At 37.2% G+C, this 25682-nt stretch overlaps 1 protein-coding gene across 12 annotated transcripts in view; it reads right to left on the bottom strand.

Annotated features, from left to right (window-relative positions):
• ROBO2 (roundabout guidance receptor 2) overlaps positions 1 to 25682 on the bottom strand; it is a 1283870-nt gene that overhangs the window by 4052 nt on the left and 1254136 nt on the right. For 5 of the 12 annotated variants that reach the window (XM_071220606.1, XM_071220607.1, XM_071220608.1 and 2 more), the window contains 3 exons: positions 23801 to 24061; positions 19265 to 19470; positions 6693 to 6866 (listed from right to left, as the gene is read on the bottom strand). In XM_071220606.1, coding sequence (XP_071076707.1) covers positions 6693 to 6866; positions 19265 to 19470; positions 23801 to 24061 — 641 coding nt within the window. Of the gene's footprint in view, positions 1 to 310; positions 584 to 6692; positions 6867 to 9083; positions 9267 to 19264; positions 19471 to 23800; positions 24062 to 25682 lie in introns of all 12 variants that reach the window. The other 7 variants (XM_071220602.1, XM_071220603.1, XM_071220604.1 and 4 more) reach the window with 4 other exon arrangements.

The raw sequence follows: 25682 nt of genomic DNA, 5'->3' as shown, positions 1-25682 counted from the left end.
TTTTGTGGTCTTAGAAGTACTCAATATAAACGTTAAAAGGCAAAGAAATCAAATTGTGTCCTGAGCGCCACAGATGGAGGTTGGAGGCCTCTGGGCTCAGAGACCCCAGGCAGAGTTAACTTGAGGAACAGTCCCCACTGGGATCAGCCTTAAGGGAAGTGCTGGTGCGCTCTGCCGTGGAATTCCAATTCAGTTAGTGATTTCAAGGCAAATGTGTTTCAGATGCCCTTAAATAACTGCCGCTTCTAAAATACCTGGTGGAAAAAAAGTGATAAAAGTCCACACTTTCTTGGGACTGTGCAGAACACACCTGGTCCAACACCTTGTTTGTGTAGGGCTTTCCGTATATCTTCTTGGCGTTCTGTGGAGTTAATCCATTCCTGGGTTTGTCGCTGCCAGTCTAGGGATGTTCTAGCTGGACAATCCAATGAGCTCTTTGTGTCTTCTAAGTTGGATGCTGCTTGTCTCTCCAGAGAGCTTCCTTTTCTCTCTGTTGAGTTTTCCACGTTACCAGCATGCTGGCTCGGGCCTATTTGCTGCCTTAAACCCTGACCAGGAGGGGGGTCTGGTGGTGGTGGAAGATCTAAAAATTTTGAATAATGTTTAGAATGCACTAAAATTTAATGAAAAATACAGGTTTTAGTTCAAGATGAGGAAAAAAATCCCTGCCTTGCTAAAGTAATCACCCAAGCAGAAGGTATTTTTGGGGGGTGGAGGAAAGCCCAATTGTTTACATCCAAAATGCATATTATTGATCTCTTTGCTATCTTTTGATCACAGTGTCATTGAAATAAAATCAACTGATTTTATTCAATTATTATATGTGGAAAGTGTTTTCAACTGCACATTGAGGCTCACATATGAGGTGTAAAGGGCTGTTTATGGTTTCTCCATATTTAATCCATTGTCCACCCCCACTTCCCAAAGTAGAAATACCACACCACAAAATGACTAGAAATTCTAGCAGCTGTGTTAATAAAAGGCTCTGGGAAGAATAAAACTTATCCTGCCAATCTCCGTAGGAAATTTTGCCCTCGGGAAATTACGAATTGTATGCCATATCATATGCAACATATGACTGCCTGTGCCCATGTATGTGGCACATTTAGTAATAGTCAAAGGGTTAAGCTAACATTTGTGAAATTCAATTAACATTCTGCCTGACAACCAATGCTAGCTGTTCGTTTCATGAGCTAGCTAATGACTTACAACTAATATGTAATACTCTTCCAATGTATTAATTTTAATATGTAATAACCAGTGTTCAAAGTACAGATAGAATATGCTTCATGGTACCAGAGCAGACACTGTGTCATGAACATCTGAGATGTAGTGGCATAGGTAATTTTTCAAAAAGCTCTTGAAATTGAATATCAGATACGAAAAAATAAAAAGTTCAAAGACTCAGCTAATTTTTCATTTTCCTTTTATTAGCTCTTCAGGTTGTCATTATTTTTATATTTTTAATGTCTTCAATTGTGATATCATAGTCCCTTCTTTCATATTTCTTTAAGTAGGATACTTGTTCTGTAATACTACTTACACTATTACATTTTTTCTGAAATTACTTTGCTGAAGTATTTGAAACTCTAAACACTTTAAAGATTTTTAGATTATTTTCTTTTATATTTTTCTAGCATGCTATTAAAATTTCTTTGTTCTTTCTTAGACTACCACTATTATATTTGTTCATAAAGACCAAATATCATATATAATATGGATATTTATTTTATTATAGAGGATATTGTATGTAATACAGGTATTTTTTCCCATACTATTTTTGGAATTATGCTCTTGTTTCTAATAATATTGTTGGTAAAATTTAAAAGAGAAAGGTATAATTTTTTGGACAAAGGAAGCTTTTTTAAGGAAAGGTAGGCTGCTCCTTTTAAAGACTTTCTTAAGAAACTTTATACTCTCGTTTTTTAGCAAAATGCTATTGTCCTCCACTGAACTGATACCGATGATATACTCAGTATCTGCTCAGGAAGCTACCACGTTGGAGCAGTGTTTCTGTTTCTTACATATGTCCTCTTGCTAGATTATGAATTACTAATTATTGAAGGGGACAGGGTTTCTGTCTGGGAGAATCAAGTTGCATTCGAAACCTTTCTTCCAAAAGGAAGAGCTAATCTAATACTGAGATATCTGTTTGTTGAATAATCCACCACAGACTTTGGTATTTCCTTTGTATTCAAAACTGACTTCCTTCAATATGTATTATTATAAATGCAAATTAATTATTTCATTTGAGTTATTAGATTCAAGACTGCTAGTAGGAGAGAGATTATTGTAATTTCTTCCAAAATAGCATATCTTGTCATTGATTTTTATTCTCCATCAGAGCAGCTTAATATTTACAGTGGCCAAAATGGAATCTGCTTATGTTAGCTAAATTTCTGATTACTATTTAATTTAACCTGAAATTACACAGCTACATAATTAATATCCTTGGAGTCTGTATGTTCCAAAAAGAAAGAACATTGCATACACATTGGAATAAACAAATTGGCAAAAAAGATGGAATGAGAATAGCTGTGGAAAAAATAAATGTATGCAATCAAATATATTTATTAAGCTAAATTTATTATTCATTTCTAGGTTGATTCTTTTTAAGTAAATCAATTTGCCAAAGAGTCTCTTACTGGCTTGCTGAGGATTTACTATTGTCAGGCACACAATAGTCCAATGATATATGTGCCATTATTACCCTCTTTTTTTAGTTTAAAAAAAGAGGCATGAAAAAATTACATATCTCCATCCTGAATCTCTCCTCCCGTGTACTCCTCACTCATATGACCAAACCCACACTGAATAGTCACATTTATGTGTTTAGTAAACCTCTCAAATTTCACATACCCAACTGGAGCTCTAGATCTTCTTCTACAATATATACTTCCTTTCCAGTGTTCCTCATCTCAATTAGTAGCAATTCTGTTCTATAAGTTTGCCCAAACTTTGGTGTGATCTTTCACTTCCCTGCTTTATAAGCTGTGCTAATATTATTAACAAAGCCTGTGGGCTCTACCTCTAAACTATACCAGAACTCAACCTCTCTCATTGCTTCCACTGAGTCTGCCTTGGTGTGCACCACCAGCAACTAACCCCTCACCCCTCTACAACTCCTACTGCCTCCTGAGTGGTTTCTGCACTTTCACATAGAAGCACATTCACTCTATGTAAAAACAGCTAGAGTGACACTTTTACAACACCAAAAGTAAGATCATGCCACTTCTCTCGCCTTAACATGCACACACACACATGTACATGCATTCCTGCAGGCACCTCCAGTGGTTTCCCATTCAAAGCAAGAGCCAAGGTCCTTATAGAAGTGTAAAGGTCCTCCAAATTCTGGCCCTCATTTACTTGTCTGATTTCATATTCTATTTTGTTGCTGTCTTTGCTTCAGTCCCACTGCTCCTCTTGCTCTGTATCAAATAAGCTTCAGGCTTCCACTCACTGTTCTCGTTTCTTGAAATGGCTTTTCCTCACCTATGAGCACTGCTCTTTTCCTTATAATCTTCCAGTCTTTTCTCAAATGTCATGTACTCGGTGAGGTCTTTACTGAGCATTGTACTTAAAAGATGTCTCCCTCCACCTTTGTATTTCTCAGATTCCATACTATATATTTTCTCCATGATACTACCATTTTGCATACTTTTTAATTTTCACTATATATTTCTGTTAATCTTTTTCTATCTTCTCCCATCAGAATGTGAGCTCCAGAAGGACAGAGAATTTTGTCTATTGGTTGACTACCACTTGGTGTGAGCTCAACATATATCTGAGTGAATAGTTCAATAAAGAAACAAATTTGCTCAGTGGTCAAAGCTAGTCTGTGAAAGAGCCCCTTATCTGCATGGCATTTTTGGAATGGGGGGGCAGTTTTGAAGGAGATGATCTAGGAAGAAAGGCTGATAAATTGAGAACTACTTGTTCTACCTTTTTTGTTCAGCATTGGACAATGTGTTGACTTTAAAGGGTACTCTGGGGTTTATGCAAATGGAATAGGAGATTTGGATTGAGCGATGCCTGCTTAGGAGAGACTTTATCCTAAGGGAAAAAGCATTCCTTAGTATGTGTGTTGGCTTTGGAACAGAGACTGACATTTCCCACCATTCCCAATTCCTCTCAGTGAACATACAGAAACATTACTTCTCCACCCCAATAGTTAGTATGATGCCATGTGACAAAGTTCTTGCCAAAGAAATAAGAGAAGTGATTTGTGCCACTTGCTGGCCTGGCCATAGAGCCTCCTAAGTGAATGACTCATGTTCTGTCTTCTCCTCTCTCAGAAACCATAAAGGTCCCATCTTGACAGTAATGGTATCCCAACAATGAAGAGGCACACCTGCTTACATTGCTACTTAGAGGCGAGTCATATGATCTTTATAAAATATTTGTCTGTGAGAAACAAACTTACGGTGCTAAGCCATTGAGGGACAGAAGTTGTTTGGTATAGCAGCTAGAAAAAATTCCTCAGATGATTACACTCATAAAACACTATGATAAGTAATGCAAATGTTTTAGTTTAAAATGTCTATAACGTTAAGTGTGAAACAGCAACCTTTCCAAAAGGAACAGTTGGGTTTTAGGTACAAATATTATAAAGTCATTGCTGATAGATGGATTTATAGCATATAAATACTCTTACATATATATTTGCTAAAAAATATGAATATCCTTAAGGATAATCTGTGGAATGCCATACAAAATAAATATCCCTGTACCACGTCTAAAATGTCTCTGGGTCAAACACTCAGGAATACAAGTGAGCCCACATTTCCTTTGCAATATCACTACTTCTAAAAACTATTCATTCGGGACACATAATTCATAACCTCTTTTTGGAATGCTGGCAAATCTGAACAGTTAAGAAGCTATTTGTTGCTTTAGGAAGCTAAGCAATATGTTGATCATGCTTTGACTAGGGAGTAGTTTGCTTTAACCAGACATTCTTAAAAAGCCTCCAAGAAAAGTGTTCTAGGAAGAAAGAAGAGAATTTTCTATTTTTATTTTGATTTATATATTATATCTTGCATATATTCTGGATATGACCTTCAAGCAATTTGAAAAAAACTCCACATGGAAACACACACCTGGATTTTTTCTCTTTCCTGACACTCATAGCAGGAAAACTACATAAATTCTGAGATTTGTAATTAGCGTGTCAGTGAGAGTAGTCCTTATTCAGAGAGGATAAGGTCAACACGGTAGACTGCTTCAAGCTCACAACTCGGAACACCTGAGGCAGAAAGGCAGTGGCGAGCATTTTTCCTCACCACAGGATACCCATTCATAGAGAATCAAAATCTCAACTGTACCCTTACCCTCACATTCCATAGAAATATTTCCCAATGAAATCGAAGTAAACAGAATAGATAAATAAACCTGGCAGCTCTTGAAACAAGTTATGTTTGGCTTTAAAATCTTAACATTATAAGATGATGATAGCGTACAAAAAGCTGAGACACACCCTTCCTCCCACCAAAACTAATAAAGAACAAATACTACCTTTCCAAGTAAGCCTCAGAGACTGATGTGAATGCTAAGGACTTACTTGTTCGTAGCTTCTCAAAGCCTACTTCACATTAGATCCACCCATGGAGCTTTAAAAATGCCCATAACTGCTCTTCATCCCAGAACAATTAAGTCAGAATCTCTGGGATATATTTTAAGAGGTCCTCAGATGGTCCAATGTGCAACCTAGCTAGAATCATCCTTTTGATGATTAGTAAAACTATCTCAAGATAAAGTTTATGTGCTTGCCGGAAGTAGTGTTGAGAAGGGGGAAGAAATTTACCTTTGGGTCTAATGTTATATTAGGCATAATATATTTTACATATTCCTCAGAATAAAACTTCAGAATATTTTTATTTCTATGCTCAAATATATAAGAATTAGGTTGAATATATGGAAAATAATTCCTGCATTGTAGAACTTATGAATTACTCATTATAGAATAAGGAAAATTTCTACGGTGTTTCTTAAAAGTAGAAGTGGTTAAGCAAATACTCAAAGATGGATACTATACATAAATAAAAGGGTTGAAATGGATCCACAAACTGAACCCTTGCACAGACTCAGCAGCTGCTTGTTTTGTCAATAAAGTTTTGTTGGAAATCACTCACACTCATTCATTAACTTTTCCCTAGAGCTGCACTGGTGCATCAATGGCAGTGTCGAATGTACGGCCTGCTAAAGCCAAAATTAATTATTATCTGGATTTTGCAGAAAATTTTGCTAATCCATCAACTACATGATCTGCAGCATGCTTTTTGCCCTAGATTCACAAAACTAAAAATCTACCGAACTGCAAATCATAGTCTTTTCCAGAAGTAAAATAGCATCTAAGATAGATTAATTTAATACAGAAAATGTTCCAACAACTTAGCAAGTGCATATGCTACTTATGTTTCCTGCCCCCTGAATCTTACAGGAGATCATGCCAGCAAGGCAGAAAAATCAACATTGAACAGTGGTATGGCATCTACTTCCTGGGGCTTGGTAATATAGACATAATTCCAGATTGTTAAGAAAGAGGGTGTTTTACTTAAGACCATATTGCCAGGTGTTCTGCCTTGTTATGTGAGGAGGCAATACCTCATCTCCCATAGCTACTTTAACCTAAGTCAATGATGGCACAGAGTATATCTTCAGAGAGGAGACAAGAGAGAAGGAATCAAACCTACCATCTGAAATTCCTTCCCTTCGATGAGGCAATGCTGGTTGTTGGTCCATTCGCCCTCCCTTGTGTTTTTTAGTCGGCCTAGGCCTCTGACTTTGACTCAGGGCTGCACTGGTGTTACTGTCAGTAGAAAATGGGCTAGTTGGTCGAGGTCTTTGAGAGGAGGTAAAGGCTTTGCCTAAAAAAAAAAAAGGTGGGGGGATGGGGCATACAGAATGTTACTTTAAGACACTGATTCTGTCTGTCATATATCTCTGTTCTTACTAACCTGGAAACCTGCCTACAGATGCCATTTGAAGATACCAAATACTGGTGCATCTCCATAGAAAAATATAATCCCTGTTCCACATATCTTGTCCAATTTTTGATAATCAACACACTACCCACTGGAAATTAAACAAATGAATATTAAACAAACCCCCCAACCAAAAACTTGATACTATGTAATTATATTTTTATTTAACCTTGATAATATTAGTAATATTTTCATAGGTATTTGCAAATTCATGCCGCTTTTACATCTTAAAATTAAAGAAGCTATTTCTGAAATACATTAGGTACTATCTTATTTGTTTAATCCAACTTCACCTTTGGAGTCCCACATACTCTCTTTGAGGACAGAAAAATGCCCTGTTGTAATTACATTTGATTTTTAGATAAAAGATCCGCTCAGACACATATATACCAAATTGGCCTTCCCCCCATACGTACACAGTGAGTGCCTCTTTTTAGCAGAAACTCAAGAACAGTAGTATATAGCATGGACACAGAGCAGGTCAAAACCACCTTATGTGTCCAAAGTGCAATAGGTGTTTTCTGATAAATAATTTTGTATCTGAGCAGACTCCAAATTCTCACTGAAAAATGAAATGTGCTATGTTCTTTTCTTGCGGCTTGGTGTATAGGTGCAGGTTAATTTATTCTGGGAAAAAGGTTAGCTAATAAATTTTCAACATCTTTAATTTTAATATATTTATTATGGTTAGAGAGGGCTGTTTTATGTGCATGTATATATTCTCTTGTGCATGTTTTAATTTCATACAAAATTATTGTATGTAGTTACATTTTCTTAAGTCAATGTGACATAATATTGCTTAATGTTTTATTAGCTATTAGCATACATGCAAGAAATGCACTTATGCTTCCTAATTTATTAGTTTCATTGCACTTTCTCACTGCTCTGTTTATAGCTATGCCACAAAAACACTCAGGCAACTAAAGTTTCTGACTTAATGCCTTATAAAGCAAGAAAATTCAAATAACCATTATATTACAACATATTTTAGTCTGGATGCTATATAAAAAATAAACCTCTGCAATGCTTGGAAAATCTTTTTGTTTCATTTCAAGATACCCAATGCATACTCAAAGAAAATATTGATGGTATAAATTTCAAAAAAATATTCCAAGAATCATTTTTATAACCTGAGAGTTTAGTGAAGGGTCAAAATTTTTTTCCCTTAATTTATTATTTAGGCCCTATTAAGATTTCAAAAAATGGATTTAGAACATTAGTTTTTTGTAAGGTATCTAAGTTTAATTCATATACTAGAAACTTATTATATACATACTTAAGAAGTATATAGTCACATAATCACATGAATCATGTCAAAGTTATTTTGTTTCAGTAAAACAAATGATGGCAACTTATAGATCTATTCCTAGAGTGAGTCCCACATGTATTTGGAGGAACGATCAGATATGTGAAAATTACATAACTGGTCTCTTACATTATGACTTATTGTTATCAGAAGCCAGAATTAGATTACGCTGAAGAGCAACACACATGTAGTCATCATTTTTTTCCAAATTGCAAATGCAGTGGGTGTATCTTTTATTAGCATCCTTTAAAACAAATAATAAATTATTGGATTAAAATTTGAGCAGCCAATAACTAATAATCAATCAGCCATTTGAATTGTTAGACCGACAGCCTTAGATCCATTCGCCCCATGCTGAGAAAGCCTTCCCAGAAAACGCATTTGCAAAAAGAAATGGGGCAGAGGAAAGTAATGGAGATAAAAGCTGAATAATTTTAATCACTGGGCACATTATTGATTCCGTGAGGATTTTGCAAAGTGTGAGTTATTGAAAATTTAATGGCAATCTTAGTTGCAGCTTTGCTGGAATATAAAAAGGAAGCATACTCCAATTAATCAGAACTGTGAAGGAAAAGGAAAATAGAGGCTGGCGAGTGTTGAGTAGGAGCCCGTTCTTGGCTCTGCAAAACTAGCATCAGAAGAGAGTTCTTGTAATGAGCATCTAAACTGTGTTCATGCATATTAAAGAAATCCCTTCAGTCAGACACACTGAGGAGACAGGACAGGAGAGAAATAGCTCAGTGTCCAAAGGTTAAGACTCTCATGCAAAGAGTGTTGAGTCGGCGTCTACCAACCTGTTCTTGTAAGTCTGGTTCCTTCCAGCCTAAAACCAGCCTTATCTGCTGCTGCCACCAGTGCTTGTGCAAAACTGCTGCTGGCAAAGATGGAGCCATCTGAGGAGCTACCTACACTAGATCTACGACTAGAAAAGTTACGATCCTCGTCAGATGCAGAGCCCCATCCATTTACCATTGAACCTAAAAACAAATGTAGTTGTCCAGTGAGTTGTAGATACTGGAGAGCTCACGCGTCTGTACACACTACGCTCATACACATCAGGCCACCCCAACTCCCCCGCATTCCCTGAGATAAACCGGTATCGGCATGACGGCCTTAGCCACAGGCAAGCATGGCCCATGTTTTTAACACTCCTACTGTAGGAGAATGAAGCTCATTTAAACTGTATTGGTTTGCAACACATGAACAAAATATGTTCCGTAAAGTTTCAGTTTTACATTGTTAAAGTTATTTCATGATTATTTTCCAAAAGAAAGCTGCTATGTATACTTTTACCCTACAATTCAGAGAAGACCACTTTTAGAGTATTTAAAGTAAATGTATCAAGAACTCAGTTGAAGAAATGGTGTGAATGTATTTTGAATTTATTGCAAACTCTAATGATAATTTGCATGAAATCTACACTTGCACATTGTAAAATGCTAGAATTATTTTACAACTTTAAAGTAAAAATTTCATTATGCAGGAAATAGCAAACATTCATAAACAAAAATGTATAAATAATACCTGAGTAAATAGACTTAGAACATAAGAAAAATATATATCTGAAAAGTTCTAATAATTTCAAAGTTCGGTATGCTTCATTTGCTTTTTAATTAACTCTAGTTTTCTCTTTAGTGCTAATCTTTATTTGAGAAAGTTAACCACTATGAAAAATATCAGTGGCATTAATATGGATTTGTCTGCAAAATGAAACATGGCAATAGAGGAAAAAATTCAGTTTTATATGTAAAGAGCTGCAAAACATGAAGATACTGAGGAATAACTTTTATTCTTAATTTTTCATTGTCTTTTACAAATTTATATATTTTCTTAGACAAAGCACACGGAGACACCTACATCTATTATACAATACAAGTAATATTACAATATTTATGTCGACATACTATTAATTTATAACACAATAAAGTACCACATGTTGCTAATTCTACATTTTTTAAAAGACAAGTAATAAGATATTTATAAAAAGATAACTTAAACTTTCTAACTAAACTAAATACGTTTTTGGAAAAAAGCAGAAAAATCTATGGCACTTGAGTCAAGTGCCACATTTAAGAGACAAAAATTAAATGATAAAGTTTAAGAGACAAAAGTATAGTTAGGAAGGTTGCCATGACGAAGCATTTGTACTTTCAGTCCAGGGCCCAGAATACAATAACACGGGTCCATGCACTTTCAAGACAGAGAAAACAGAAACCAGAGGGGTTAGAAGGATCTGAGAAGTTAAAAGGGTGTTAAGTGTAGCAGAAAAAGATAGAGTTTTGATTCTATTTGCCAAAAGCACAGAGATACACTTTTTACTTTCAAAACAAATTCCCTTGACACAGGCCACTGAAAGGAAGCCAAGATAACACCAGCAACCGAGCCTCCTCTGAGAGAACAATTTCTGAGTTAATAATCACAAGTCAAGGACCAACAGCCCAAAATGAAAGGAGAAATGATGCAATAGGCTTTGCAATATCATAATGTTACAGTAGATAAGAAAAAAATCAAAGTGATTCAGTCGGTGATCACCAGAGAGCATGAAGCCCTAGAACTGAGGATAGTTTTGAAACCTGTCAAAGCTCAGTCCGGGCCCCGCGGTTTTCTGTATTTCTAAATGTCTACTGAACATCTGCGAATCCCTCTGTGTCAGCCCCTTGAAACTCACTCTCCAAACAAGTGCCTCCTTTTCTTCATCTTCAATTTCATTCCTAGTTGATTTCCTTCTAGTCCCTCTGTCTTTCTCATTGTTATCCGAATTAATTTTCTGAAACATTTATCACATGTGTGTTCCTCTATTCAAAGGCTTACCTAGTTCACCAATGCCACATCCAAACACGAAATACAGCTATTTGAGATCCTTCAGTCTCTAGCCCAGCCTACCTTTCTAGTCCAATTGCCTCTACAGCCTGTGCAGTCCTGCTGCCTCACCTACATAACATGACTTACACACTTCTGGATTGTTACTAACTCTATTAACCACCGCCAAACTTTGAAAGTCCAAATCAATATCATTTCTTACATCACCCTGATTCCACCTCGCCTTCAACTCTGTGTAAAGGAGAATCGATCTCTGCTTCCTGTGTTTTTCAAACAGTATCCGTACAGTAGCATATCAGGTCTCTACAAACTACAGTTTGTTGCATACACATATATTACCTGTACTAGACAGTGACACCCTGCAGATTAGAACTACCTCGTATTTTCATTTCTCATGTACAGGAGCCCTGCACAGTAGAAATTCCAATAAACAGCGGGTATATTAAATCAAATGTCTTCACCATTTTCATTATTCACTGTAAATTCTATATATGATTCTATTCCATATATAATTTCCTAGCAATTACTATCTTTTACTTACAGAAATAATGTGCTTATAAGAACTCATAGAAAACATTAAATAAGAAATATAGCCAACTCTGGTAGATTGTTGGACAATGGAGAAAGCAGGATGGAATTACCCAAAAGGAGAAACTAATACATTAATTTATATATACCTTCACTATGCTTTGATAACTTGAATATTGATATTTATCAATATCTTATTTAAACTATACAACGATACATTAAGTGACAACTTACTTTTTCTTCTTACTTCTCTGTCCATACTCATCTGTATTTATGTACAAAGCCCCTCCCCTCTTTTTAAAAATTCTCCTTTATCAACTGTAACTAAGAAACAGTTGGGGCCATTTTTTAACTTATTTTTTTGTCTGTTGAAGTTGGCTTGATGTGTGGTTCTACCCTGAAAGTTTAGCATTTTGACACACTTAGTCTCTAAACCGGTAAAACTGAGGAAGAACCCCACACCACAGCAGTGTCACTAAAGAGATGACGCCCTGTGAGACACCTTAACAGAAGGTTTAGCTTGCCTTTGTCAAAAACACCCTGCTCATCTCCCTGTGATGGGCAGTCCCGCTGTGTGAAGATTTCCAGATGCAAATTTGCCAAGCCTTAAACAAAGCGACGATTTCCCTGCCTTTGTGTCGTTGCTCTGAATTTATCTCAACTGTTAACACTACTTGCCATGCCCTCAGAAATTGCAGTCCTTCAGGAAGTTTTCCCTGATGTTTGTTCCCCGGCCCTGGGAAGAGAGTGTAGCAGTGGAAGACAGCGCTTGTAAATATAGAAAGAACACCAGCTCTTCTTTCCTTCCTACTCTCTGTAAGAGCAAAGAAACTAAGCAGATGACTTCAGAGTTGAAGAGATGGGCACCACAGATATTCGGTCGTGGTGGGCAATTTCACCTGGCTGTAGCTACCATTCTTTTTCATTCTTAAGATGTAAACATCAAGAATGATCTGAAGATTTATGTAAGCTGGCACACACACACACACACACACACACACACAAACTATTGGAAAAGATTGGTCCATAAATTACATGGTAAGCACTTTTTGTACTAATTAGTTTTCTTTTATGAATGTTAATGTAAACTTAAACTTTAAAATGACACTAGGTAAAACAGCTCATATAGAGAATGGTTACAAATTACAAGCAATCTATATGAATTTGACATGTTATCTCCACAAACATAATCAACACATATTTAAACATTTAATAAAAAATAAATTTATGCCACATAGCCAAATTTATTTGTGTTTACATTTTCAATCTTTCCAAATTTCTCAGATTTAAAATTGCCGAAAGGCAAAAAATACCCCTCAAATTTATTCAAGCTGTTAAAGAACTGCATATAGGACATTAAGTTGTTGCTCAAATGTTACTGAGCAGTAAAATACCATGATAAAGTGGCATCTTGCTGTGTCTCTATTACATCTTTAGCACTAAAATTAATTTATGATCAGCCATCAATTCATTTACATGTCGTTTTATGCTAAATCCTTCCTTGCTGATAAATGCTTATCCTTAGATCCATTAAGCTAGAGTAAAGCCTGTGCTTTATAACATGACCCTGCTAATTGTCGCATCACCGTTTTATGAGGTATAAAAACTGGCGAGCCCCCATCTTTTTCAGCTGACATTTAACCCAGAAAATCTTCCTATTAAGTGCAATCTGTCTGTTAGATAAAATCTTCCGCTGTAAGTGTCTTTGGACAAAGCAATCCAAATACTGACCTCTCCTTCGATGTAGAAAAACATGTGTGATCTTTAGAAGTTCCTACTTCACTCAAAAATATTGAAACTGCAACAATCCCACCTTGTTTCTCATAGAAAAAAGATATATGAAAAATATATGGAAAGTAACATAAGCAATTATAAAGTATCTTCCTTGGGACATTTCCCACCTGTGGTAACTTGTTCATCTCAGATAGAAAATGAATATATGATATCCCCTTTCCTCTGTTACATTTGGAAGTTCATATTTAACTTCTTATAAAGAGGCATTATAAATACATCAAACCTGTTGAGGTAATCTAAGAAAATGACTTAATTATTTTCAGCAATATTTATAAAATTTCCCTACTACTGAAATAGTTTCCTTAAGTATTTTGCAACAAAAGCAAGGAATCAGGACATACTTGTAAGAGGCCAATTTTCTAAAACCTGTGTGGTCCAGTAGGATGGTGAGGCTGCCAGGTTTCACTGATTTCAAAATGATCTGGTTTGGGAGTTCAAGAAAAGACCTCCAAAGACACAAAATACATAAAAAATAGAGTCCCACTTTCTTTTCAGCTGTGGTATTTATGTGAGGTCCGGCAGTCCGGGAAACTTTTTATTTTGTTTTGTTCTTTCAAGTCCCAGCACTCAGCCTCACTGTTGGTGATCACTGAGGCAGTTTGAATCTTCGCTCCACGCTTATGGGATTTTCCTCCTGCCTTCCCCCGCCCCCCCCCCCCCCCCCCCCCCCCCCCCCCCCGTTGCCTTCTGTTTCTGTTTTCCTGTGGTGGAGTCATTAAATGCAGGAAATACTTCTATTTGACTCCCACTGTAAAAGTTATAGAAAGAAGTATTGAGGGCTTCCCTGTCCTGTTAACCAAATGTGGGTTTGGCATTTAGGAAGAAATATCACGGGACCAAAACAACCCTGTGTGTTCCCTTTCTCTCCAAAAACAGAGTGTGATGTGCTGGGATCAACACATTTTTGTACCTTTTTTCAAAACAAGCAAATAGATTTAAATTATAAGTATAAATTTTATACTTATAATTAAAATAAAATAAATAAATAAAATTATTAAAATATTTTATTAAAATTATTAAAATCTATTTTATTAAAAATAATAAAAAATAAAATAAAATTTATAAAAATGAGATTTCCTTTAAAAAGTGCTGATAGAGTTGAGTTTTGTTAGAACAAGTCACTATAATTGAATATAGAACTCAATATGAGAAAAATAAATGAATGGTATTTCTAAAAAATTATTATTTTTGATATTGGTTAAGTGTATAGGGGCAACAACTAATGTTTTCAGAGCTAAAATTATATGTTGTATTTATTCATATATGGAGAGGGGGGAGGAGTGACGGGGGAGAGAGAGTCATATGTTACATAATAGGCTGGAAAATCATTTTCCTCTTAAATATGCCACATCCAGGGATTAGAAAAAGTTGGCCATTTCCAGAGCAAGGGCTAATGATAACTCATCTTTAGAGTAAGACTGGTTGATTTTGAAACTTCTACCACTTATCAAGGGTGTGACATTGATAAGGGCTTTAAAGCCCTTTGATTCAATTCCTTGACTATAAAAATAATAAAGAGGGAAGGGGGCGGGAGCAGGTTGAAGAGGGTAAAGCGGGGATGAATAGTGGTGGAAAAAGACTAGACTTTGGGCGGTGAAGACACAATACAACATACAGATGATGTATTAGAGAACTGTACTTGAAACTTCTATAATTAACCATTGTAACCCCAATCGATTTAATTAAAAAATACATAAAAAGAGTTTATCAATTCTGAAAAATAAAAAAATAAAGAATAAAAGTAGCACTATGATGATCAATTGAGTTAATACATATTAAAACTTTAGAACAGGAATCAGCATACTTTTTAGATAAAGCGCCAGCTACTACATGTTTTAGGCTTTGCTTTCTCTGTCATATGAGGATCTTTGTTTTTGATTGTTTCTTGTTTTCATATGACCTTTAAAAAATGTAAGAAACATTCTTAGCTCACTAAGGCGCGCGCACACACACACACAAACAGGTCACTGCTTAGAAGAGTGCCTTGCACATACTAAGAAGGGTTATATATGTGCAAGTTAAAATTACTATTATTGTTATTATTATTATTGAATCTAAATTCTTAGTCAAGTGGTTGAAAGACATAGGCATTTAATACATGTTTGTTGTGGGAATTAATAAATAAGATAATAGTTCTGCAAATACATTTTCCATTACTTAGTTTTACAGACTGAATGTTGGAATCCCCTTAAAATTCATATATTCAAGCCCTAACCCTTAATGTTATGGCACTTGGAGGAGGGGCCTGTGGAGGCAATTAGATTTAGATAAAGTCATGAGCATGGGGGTCATTATGATGGGATTAGAGACCTTATAAAAAAGGGCCAGAGAGCTTCCCTCTCTCTAGCTGCAATGTGGGGAATAAGGAGAGGAGAGAGGAGATAGCTGCCTGCAAATCAGGAAGAGACCTCACTAGGAGCCTAATCTGCCATCTTTGACCTCGCACTTCCCAGCCTCCAGAACTGTGAGAAATAAGTGTTAGCTGTTTATACCACCCGGTCTATGGTATTGTTGTTATAGCAGCCGGAGCCGACTAAGACAGAGTTCATGAGATATGGAGCCATTGGTATTTCCCTCTTTTTCTTTGCCTTTGCCATTCATGAACCACTTCCTCAAAATTTAAGAAGTCCCTCAGAATTTTTTTAGTTGTTATGAAAATATTTGGAATTAATGTACTCATTTCTTTAAAATATGGGCTCTATACCTTGTTAACTGCTGATATTTCTTAACATAGCAGCTGTTGGAATGTTATGTATCCGAGCAAGATACTGAATAATTTTATGTACAGGATTAGTAGGCCATCTTTATATTATAGTTGGAATACCATTCTGGTTGGCTTTAGAGTTTCAGGGAATGGACCATCAGTGCTAGTTCTATTTAATAAAAATGGTCATTAGTTTCACAAAAATGAAAATCTCTAACAGAGAATTTAGGTGAAAGTAATGACTAACTTATGTATTCACACCACACAAATTTAGAACTCAAAGTAATTTATGGCAGGTGCAGAGTCCTCTCTGTGGGTTCTCACCATCTTAAAAACACAAAAATACTGGTCGAGGTGGTGTCTGTTTTATGACCCACCTCATTTAGCACCATTACACTGGCCTTAAGTGTCTGAGGAAAACACGAACACCTTAGAATAATGTTCATTAGAATTTTGACTGTTGATTTCTATGACATTTGGCCCTGACATACCTTTACCTTAGAGCCATCACCATGTGCACATACACGCATGCACACACACTCTAACATACTCACAACCCTGTTTACACTCAAACACACCTACACGCACTCACACATGCTCAATTTACACATAATCACAAACCCTGTCTTCACACACATGCATCTATACACACTTGTACACTTTCTACACACACCATATTTGAGAAAATATATTTACTTTTATTTTTGAGAAAATATATTTTCTCAGAGCAAATATAGACTTTCTCAGAGAAAATATATTTACTTTTATTTTTAACTTATGTTACACTAGTGTTCTACAAAGCAAATTAAAATTTGATCACACTTTTCATAAAAAAATCATTGCAGAGCCAGGAAGTGGGGGAGAGAGAGAGGAGGGAAGGAAGGAAGGGAGGAAGGAAGGAAGGAAGGAAGGAGAAAAAGAAATAAAGGAAGGAAGGAAGGAAGGAAGGAAGAAAGAAGAAAGAAAGAAAGAAAGAAAGAAAGAAAGGAAGGAAGGAAGGAAGGAAGGAAGGAAGGAAGGAAGGAAGGAAGGAAAAAATTTTTTAATTTGGCTAGTTTTGTGTAGATTGCAACTTCTTTTACTAGAGATTATTATTCATAGAACAAATTCATAAAGGAATACATACCTAAACACCCAGAAGTTTTTTTATATATGACAGTAATTAAGCAGTGAATTAAGCAGTAAAACAGACTTTTCTTAGCAATAAAAGCTTCATTTGGAATAAACTACTAGCTACAAGAAATGCAAATTGTTTTAACTGCAGTCACATTAGACAGCCTAACATGTTACTAACTGGTGAGCATCTAAAACTGTCATTCACCTGATTCATAGATATATTTTTCATCTTTGAAATTATAACATTTAACAGAAGAATTACATAGGCTACAGCTGACTATTTTGTACTACTATTGCAATTTTCTACTACATTCCTAATGGAAAAGAGTTCAGTATCATTAGTGAGATATGCAAAAATATGCAGAATTTTACCCTGAAGGAGATTGTGCTAGAAATTCAGGCAAAGGGGCTTAACATAATAGTGTACTAATACGTTTGCTCTCTGCGTTCGAAGATGTACACTTTTTCTCTCCCACCTTTAGTTAGATCTGGATTTCAAATCACAGCAGTGTATCTGCAGTTCTTAAATCTTAATTAGCCTGGCAAGCAGACAGCCCTCCAGGTGAGAAGAAAAACTGAAAATTTGGCTCATGCATCACACATTTTATAGTTCAGGAAGGGATGCAGAGGGAAAATACAGGCACCCATGCTTCTCCATCACTGTCATAAAGCACTTTCCATCAGTGTTTTTTGAACTCTAACACATAATGCAAAGTCTGTGCAAATTGGGGAGCCGTTGGTACAAAGCTGGAAGAGACAGGACTGTTAAACAATGCCTCCTACAAAGGACATCATCACGGTAAGGACAGAAATGAGTGGTTTTCTGAGAAGATGCAGACATGGGTGGGGTAGCTCAACACATGGTTCCATCCACCACCCCTGATTGAATTGATTGAAGTGGCTGTCCAGTCAAAAGGAAAGTGTATTGTTTTGGAAATGGGTTGTAACTTTCTCCCTATCTCCTTTTGGGAGTGGCTTCCTCTGCTGTGACCGCTTTTTGACCTTTTCTTTATGCTGAGGTAGTCACATGTAGGGCAGGAGACTCCTGTCTGGGACCCCTTAAAACAAGTCTCCTACCGAGGGAGGTGCAGTGGTGCTGGCCGGCCCTCTGCCCCGCTGTCAGAGCTCCCTATAACGTGGGTGACAACGACAATGCCTATTCCACCCAGTCCTCCTGGTGGATTTTTTGGTTTATCAGGAACAGCAGTTGAGACACCCGAGCTTGACCTCCAGCGTTACACGTGCCAAGGCCAACTTAACATTTGTAGTCACTATGTCTTCATAGCCATGCAAGAGGCATGTTCGTGTGTGTATGTGTGTCAAAGAGTGGATACCTACTTAAACAGAGAGGCTAAATTGTTACTGTTTTCCATAGTAACTGTGTATATATCAGAATTTAAATTTTTTCGATACAATTTGATAAATTTAAGTCCTTGGAAGCAGGATTCAGTACTGAGACCGTCCTGCTAGATTCACTAGGTGAGTGAGGCAAGAGGAAGTCAGAGGAGTGAATGGCATAAATGTGTCACTTATCTCTCTATAAATTTTCTTCGCTCTACAAATAATACTTATGCAACCTTAGAAATACTTATTCCGAGGGCTTGCTTATTTTCATCAATGAAGTGAAACATCAAGCAAGAAGCACATTAAGACTGCGTCCATGCTGTATGTTGTTCCTGTTACACAAAAATATCATTTCTGAAAGTCAAGGTTTTTATATAATAGACTTGGTTCCCCTAGTAGAGTGAACTTTTCATAAAAGCCCTGGATATAATTGAGTTTTCTTTCATGTCTTTAAAGCTCTTTAAAATTCATGAATTTTCTTATCATTTTTGCAGCAAAGCAAAAGTATTTCCAAATCCTTTTTGAATTTTGGGTTTAATATTAACCTATTTAAAATGTTACAGAAATAGATGGAGTGGAATGAATCTTCCAGAAGAAAATATTTGATTTTTGACACATGTTAATGTTACAAATAGGTCAGTTACATCTCTACTGAAACAGTCCCGTTACCTGTCACAGAGCTGTCTAGGTGGTCCATACTGGATCCAGGTGTCTGCTCTAGCACTTTTAGGGGTCTGGGGGTTTCTAAAGCCTCTTCCTCATCATCAGCATCATCATCTGGAACATCTGTTTCCAAATCAGAAATCAAGGCTCCGGACATGTAACCTATTGGTGGAACTGGGGGCTGTGGAGGTTGATTATTATTTTGAATGTGCCTAGAATTTAAATGGGGGGGAAAAAAACAACTTTGTCAGCATTCCACAAAATTAGAATTAGAATTAAACAGCATGTTATGGTAACTAGCTTTCTCTTCTTTTCCACCGCCTCACTTTGGAGCTTACAGTCCTTTCTCACGTTGCAGCCGAAGCAATGGGCTGTGTGTCCAGGATCGCCAAAGCAGCAGCAACAATACAGACTGACCCGCTCTTCACCTGGTGTTTATGGGGTGATACACAGAGAAAAAGAATACAGATCCAACACTATTTTGTATGAATAAATCTTCCAAAGAAGAAAAGAAGTATTTCAGAAACAACTGTTTAAAGCTGACTGCTTTTTTTTTTTTTCCAAAAAGAATATAAAAATTTTGTTCCTAGTTTAGTGTCAAATTTCTACTCAGCTTGTATCTCCTGTGTGACCTGCTGGCCCTTATGAATAAAAGATGTCACATAAGACCTGCTGCCAATCCCCCTGCTCTCAGCCATGAACGTATTCCCTGCCCCACACGTCTTCCCGCACCACCTACCAATCAGGCAGACAGCTGTTTTTACTTTGAACCAGTTTAGGGTAGGAATGGTTACTTTGTAATTTAGGTACTTATTTGTGGGTCTGTCTCACCCACCAAAGTCTTAAACACCTGAGAGGCAGAAACGGTTCATCTCAGCCCTCTGACTTTAGAACATGATGAAAGAGTAACTTTCACCACAACCTTGTGAAATAGATGAAACTCTCTTTTTAAATTTTTAAAGTGAAGTTCAATTTAAATGACTTGTTTCAAATCATGTGGTTGGTAAAATGTAGAGCTGGACACTGGGGTCCAGTTAGTTCACTTGTGCATGTTTAAGAGTTTCTTCTAAACCATAAAATGCTAAATGAAAACACAATGCATTTGTTACTGTCATTAAAGAGTGAATACACCACATGCTTTGACACATTGTTTTTTTCTTGCTATGATACCAAGTATTTCAAAGACCTCTGCTATTTAAGGAGATGTAAAACAAGGGCTATGCTTTTTTACCTCCATATCATCAGGCCCACATCTTTAATTTAATTGATCAGGAATTTGAGGTCCCATGTTATTATTCTGCATTCATCACAGCTCATTCTTTAAAAAGTCAGGGAGTTTCCTAACTCCTTTTACAAAAAGTCTTGAGTGTTGATAACTACACCTTGCTGTAAGTGTTGCCTCGAATTTTGTTTGTGAATCAAGGATGTAGTGAGCCAACTGATGAGCAAGAGAATATAGGGTGATATTTATATAGATGATTTGTTTCCTCCAATGGGGGGACACTTTGCTCCTGGGAAGGACATACAGACCAACATCTTAGTCCTACATCACTGCTGACACCTCTGGATGGAACAGAGATACTTTAAGGGGTGAAAAGTGTATTCCCTGAGTTTGAGGGAATTAGGAGATACGCTGAAATACAGAGAGGGTGTAACGTTTATAAACATCTCCTAGCACTGTGCCGTGCACTTCAGGGCTCCATATGAGCAGAATCCCTGGAGTTGAAGCCTAGGAATTATTATTTTGTAGATGTTTCTCATGTGATGTTGCTGTGTGGCCCAGGAGAGGTGCTTCCACTCCAGCAGGGCAAGGTCCTGAGTGAGCACATGGTGTCTCATGTTCCCAGGACAGGGAGTCAGCAACGACATTCCGGAGGACTGTGGACTGAGGAGAGACACACTGAGAAAAGAAGCTCGGTCTGCTCTGTGGGTTTCTGGAACAGATGGGGGTGCACTCATTTGTTTACTCATTTAGCACATGTTTAGAGAGAACTCACTAAGTGGGCACTCTTTTAAGGGTAGACAAAAACAGCAGTGAACAATTCAGGTGAACACCCAAGCCCATCTGAGTAGTAACAGCTATCCTGTAACTAGATTCTTTATGAAGTACTATGCAAATGCAAGCTCATTTAATCCTCAAAAAAACCCCAAACAATTGTGATGTATATGAATACACTCATCCTTGCTTAAAGAGAAATTAGGCCCTGTCCCATGCTCCTGAAAGGTAATCCCTAAACTCTAGAATGTTGTGTCTGATAAAAATGTCTTTGTTTACCTGGAGGCTTTAGGCTCCTCCAGAAAGTCTAACAACGGGACTTATGGGGGTCTTTGAGTCACAAAGTATCAGCTTGCCTTCTGGAGGGGCTGGAGGTGGTGGTTGGCCATGCAGGTGGTCAACCACGTCCATGTGAGCTTCCCTGGATGGTAACACACCTTGCACAATGTCACACATCAGTGCTGGGAAAGTAACGCTTACCGTGACTCCTCTGTGAGAGGACAAGTGTGAGCTCTGTCTTGGGAACTTCCCTGGACTCTGTCCCATGCATCTCTTTTCTGGGCTGACTTTAATCTGTACCTTTTCACTATAATAATAACTGAGTATAACAGCTTTCTGAACCTGAGGATACTGTTGGGGACTGCCCTCTCACTTCCTATGTGAGCTAATTACTATTCCCAATGTGGTCTCACCAAGGGGGAACTGAAGCCCAGGCATGCTGAACGACTTGACCAGTGTCATACAACTAGTAAGCAGTGGCAGTGGCAGTGCTCCCAGCCTCGGCTGCCCTCAGTCCAACTCCACACCAGGCCACCACAATATCCTTGGTAGGGCCCTGTTGTCAACATATTTTAAGGCTGTCTGGGTGATTCCAAAATTCCATCTGATTTGAGAACCCTGAGCTAGAATCTGTGCTCTAAGTAACTAAACCACACCACTCATCAAGTTAACTGGAAGGGAATCTTCTGGCTGTTAAAGTAGCTGGCTTCAACCTAAATAGTAGTGTTTCATAAAGCAGTCTGATGCAAAATAACACTATTTGAAAGTAGGTTGTCTTTGATCTTTTGAAAAAAATCTGATAATTAAGAAAAATGTTCAAGAATCTCCAATTCTAAGAAAAGAACCTATGTTTGTAATAAGCTTTAAGTCAGGGGTGTCAAACTCATTTTCACTGGGGGCCACATCAGCCTCCTGGTTGCCTTCAAAGGGCAGAATGTAATTTTAGGTCTGTATGAATGTGACCACTCCTTAACTAGGGGCAAGGAGTTCGGCTCTGCAGCCGGGTAGAAGCAAGGTGCTGGGCCGGATAAAACAAGGTGGAGGGCCGGATTCGATCTGTTGGCCTTGTGTTTGCCACCTGTGCTTTAAGTGAATATTTATCATTTTAGTATCTCTGCATATTTAGCTGTATTTTTATGTATATATACATTTTTATTTCATTAGTTTTTAAATCTTTGCCTGAGGATACATTTATTGATTTTAGAGAGAGAGGCAGGGAGAGAGTGAGACACACAGAGATAGAGACATTGATTGGCTGCCTTCCATACACACCCTGACTGGGACTGAACCTGCAACCCAGATATGTGCCCTGAGCAGGAATTGAACCTGTGACCTTTCAGTGCAGTGGAAGACACTCCAACCAACTGAGCCACAGCAGCCATGGCGCATATTTGGTTGTATTTTTAAAATAAATAGTTCATGAGCACTGAATAAGACATCTTATCATCAACTTATCCCAGTAGCCAAAACTATTAAAAAGGAGCAAATACTATTTCATAAAAATTTACTCTAACTCCAAGCAATCAGTGTAAATCAACAGAAGATAATTAAAGGTATGACATCAAGATATCATTTTCAAAGTTAAGGCTTATATGTTTCTGTTCGGAAGACAAAAGTGCAAATAAGAGGATGGTTTCCAGTTGTATTCCTGCTGTATTTTCATAGGGTATTTAAGAAGGTTTCCATTTATTCCCTATGAAAGTGTATAGATTTATTAGAAAGGAATTTGGGATTTGTAATTTACTCTATGTGTTTTTAATGCATTGACTATTACCAATATTATCATTTTTCTGTCTCATTTAATTAAGCCCAAAGAAGCTCTTTTAACAACTGACACTGATCATATGTGATCTGCAGAAGCCCACATTTATATATTCACAACTACATTCAGAATTAATTATAGAGTCTAAAGAATCTAAAAGGAGTTTTTTTATTATGGTAGTGGAAGTAAGTTCAAGGATAAGCTAAGTAAAGTTAAACTAGAAATCAAAAAAGGTTCTGGTGTAGCCAAAAGCACTTTAGCCTGAAATTCAACAGATCTAACTTCTTGCTCCAACTCACTCTAACTAGTTATGTGACTTTGGTCAAATTATTTGAGATTTCTTCAGTCAATTTCCTTATCCTGATGATTAAAAAGTTATACAAAAGCATTTCCATCCCCAGCTGTATAGTTCCATGAGAGCCTCTTGTGAATTTAGTATCAAAGAATATTTCCTCTATCCATGTTTTGAAACCATGGGACCCCCTGACCTAATGAGGATATTTACCATGTTTGCTTTGCGATGTCAAACTGATAGGCCCTTGTTAACTCATCCAGGTGAGCTTGCAGCATGGGTTGCATCTCTTCCCGTGGGGATGGAGTGAGAGTTGCTGTGGACTGCTGTCCAAAGGAAATAGCAGGAGAAGAAGCCACTCCTCGGACAGGAGGTGTTGGGACACGGTCGTCGTCTTCTTCCAGTTCATCTTCCATACCCTGGTGTAAGTACGTTTGTACTGGCAACGGTGGGCACCAGCTATCGCTGTCATAGCTGAAATGAGAAGAACAGCACACTTACACATGTGTCCATGCATAAAGACAGGTATACCGACAGCAGACAACCACCACAATAGTAACAACAGTATCTAAACTGTTTCCTCAGTTTATTTCCTCCTAATTTCAAGTTGTTGGTGCTACCATAATAAATCACCTGGCTGTTATCTTAATTTCTAATCATAATTACATCTGTTGCTTACATATGTCGATTTACTCTTAAAGGATCTTATTACCTAATTGTTAGCCCACAGTTACAAAAGGCAATAACTTCCCAACGAAGTTACTCATGTAGAAAAACCAAGTGCTAATTAAAGACAATTAATTAATCTAGCACTTGTAGATTCAAGTACTTTCTTCTGTTCATCCTTGCGTACCAACAGAACATGCCTATGTTGATCATCTGAGAAGTGCTTGAGAAATTTATTCGCTCTTATTCTAGACCTATGCTGACCTTTCATTCCCTAAGACGTGTTAATCGTTAAGACTTCGGGCTGCAAAACTATTCATTAACCCTTTGATTCTCATACGTCTCTTAATTTTCTCAGTAGAAACTCATGTCTCCCTATATTTCAATACCTAAAAGCTATAAAATAGAAGTTCAAAACCTAGCCCTATAAAATGTGTATTAAAAATAAAAAGTGTCTTTTTTAAGCAGCATATTTTTAGGGACTCTGGTTAGGGAATATAGAAAAAGTAATTCTAAAAGTTTTACTTGTGACACAAAATCACTGCTATTTCTATGTACCACTTTGGTGGGAGATGTTGACAGTAGTAGAGGCTGTGCGCGGGGGCAGGGACAGGGAACACTTGCAAAATCTGTGCTTCTTGCTCAATTTTACTATTAACCTAAAAATACAGTCTATTAAAAAAAACAGGATTTGCCGTCCTTTCATTCAACAATCATTTGTCAGGTGACAGGATCTATTCACAGAGCACGAACCCAACGGGACATACTGATATTAAGGAAATAATCAACAATATCGAATAGTATAGGAACAGAGTGGGGTGTTGAAACTAGCGTTGAGGTTGCACAAGGCTATGCCGATCCCAGGAAAAGAGGATATTCTAAGTACCACATGTGGTGGTCTGGAGAAAGAGAAAAGCTCAAGTATTTGGAGAATTCAAGTAGTTCCCTGACAGGCAAGAGCTGGCAAATGAAGGTTGGCCACAGACTGGGCATGAGAGGGGATGGAGGGCGAGCCAGCTCTGACGAGGAGTTTGGAAGTTTGCCTGTGGGTGATGGATAGTTACTGTGAGGTCTTGTGCAGGGAATGATATCATCTTTGGCTGTTTAATTTTCTGCTCTTGTTGAAGCTACCTGAACAATTTTCTATCTCAAAGTGTTACAAGCTGAAGACTTTGTCTCAGAATCCCTGATTGGTATTTCATTTTAGAAATATCATCTATATTTTAGCATACACAAGCATATTTTAATATGTTACAAATAAAAAAATTATATACTAGGGAGTACCCTTGGTTGAAACAGTGTTCCCATTAGTTGACTACATAAATACCGACCCGAGAAAACACATTGCTCTGAAACAGTGTCGTTTTTCCTGTTTTGTGTGTTGGAGAGCATAGATTTCATTTGAAGAAAAGATTCTGTTCAGTAAAGT

Source organism: Desmodus rotundus, chromosome 2 (assembly GCF_022682495.2).
Source record: "Desmodus rotundus isolate HL8 chromosome 2, HLdesRot8A.1, whole genome shotgun sequence".
Classification (NCBI taxonomy): domain Eukaryota; kingdom Metazoa; phylum Chordata; class Mammalia; order Chiroptera; family Phyllostomidae; genus Desmodus; species Desmodus rotundus.
This window is presented reverse-complemented; position numbering and strand designations above follow the sequence as displayed.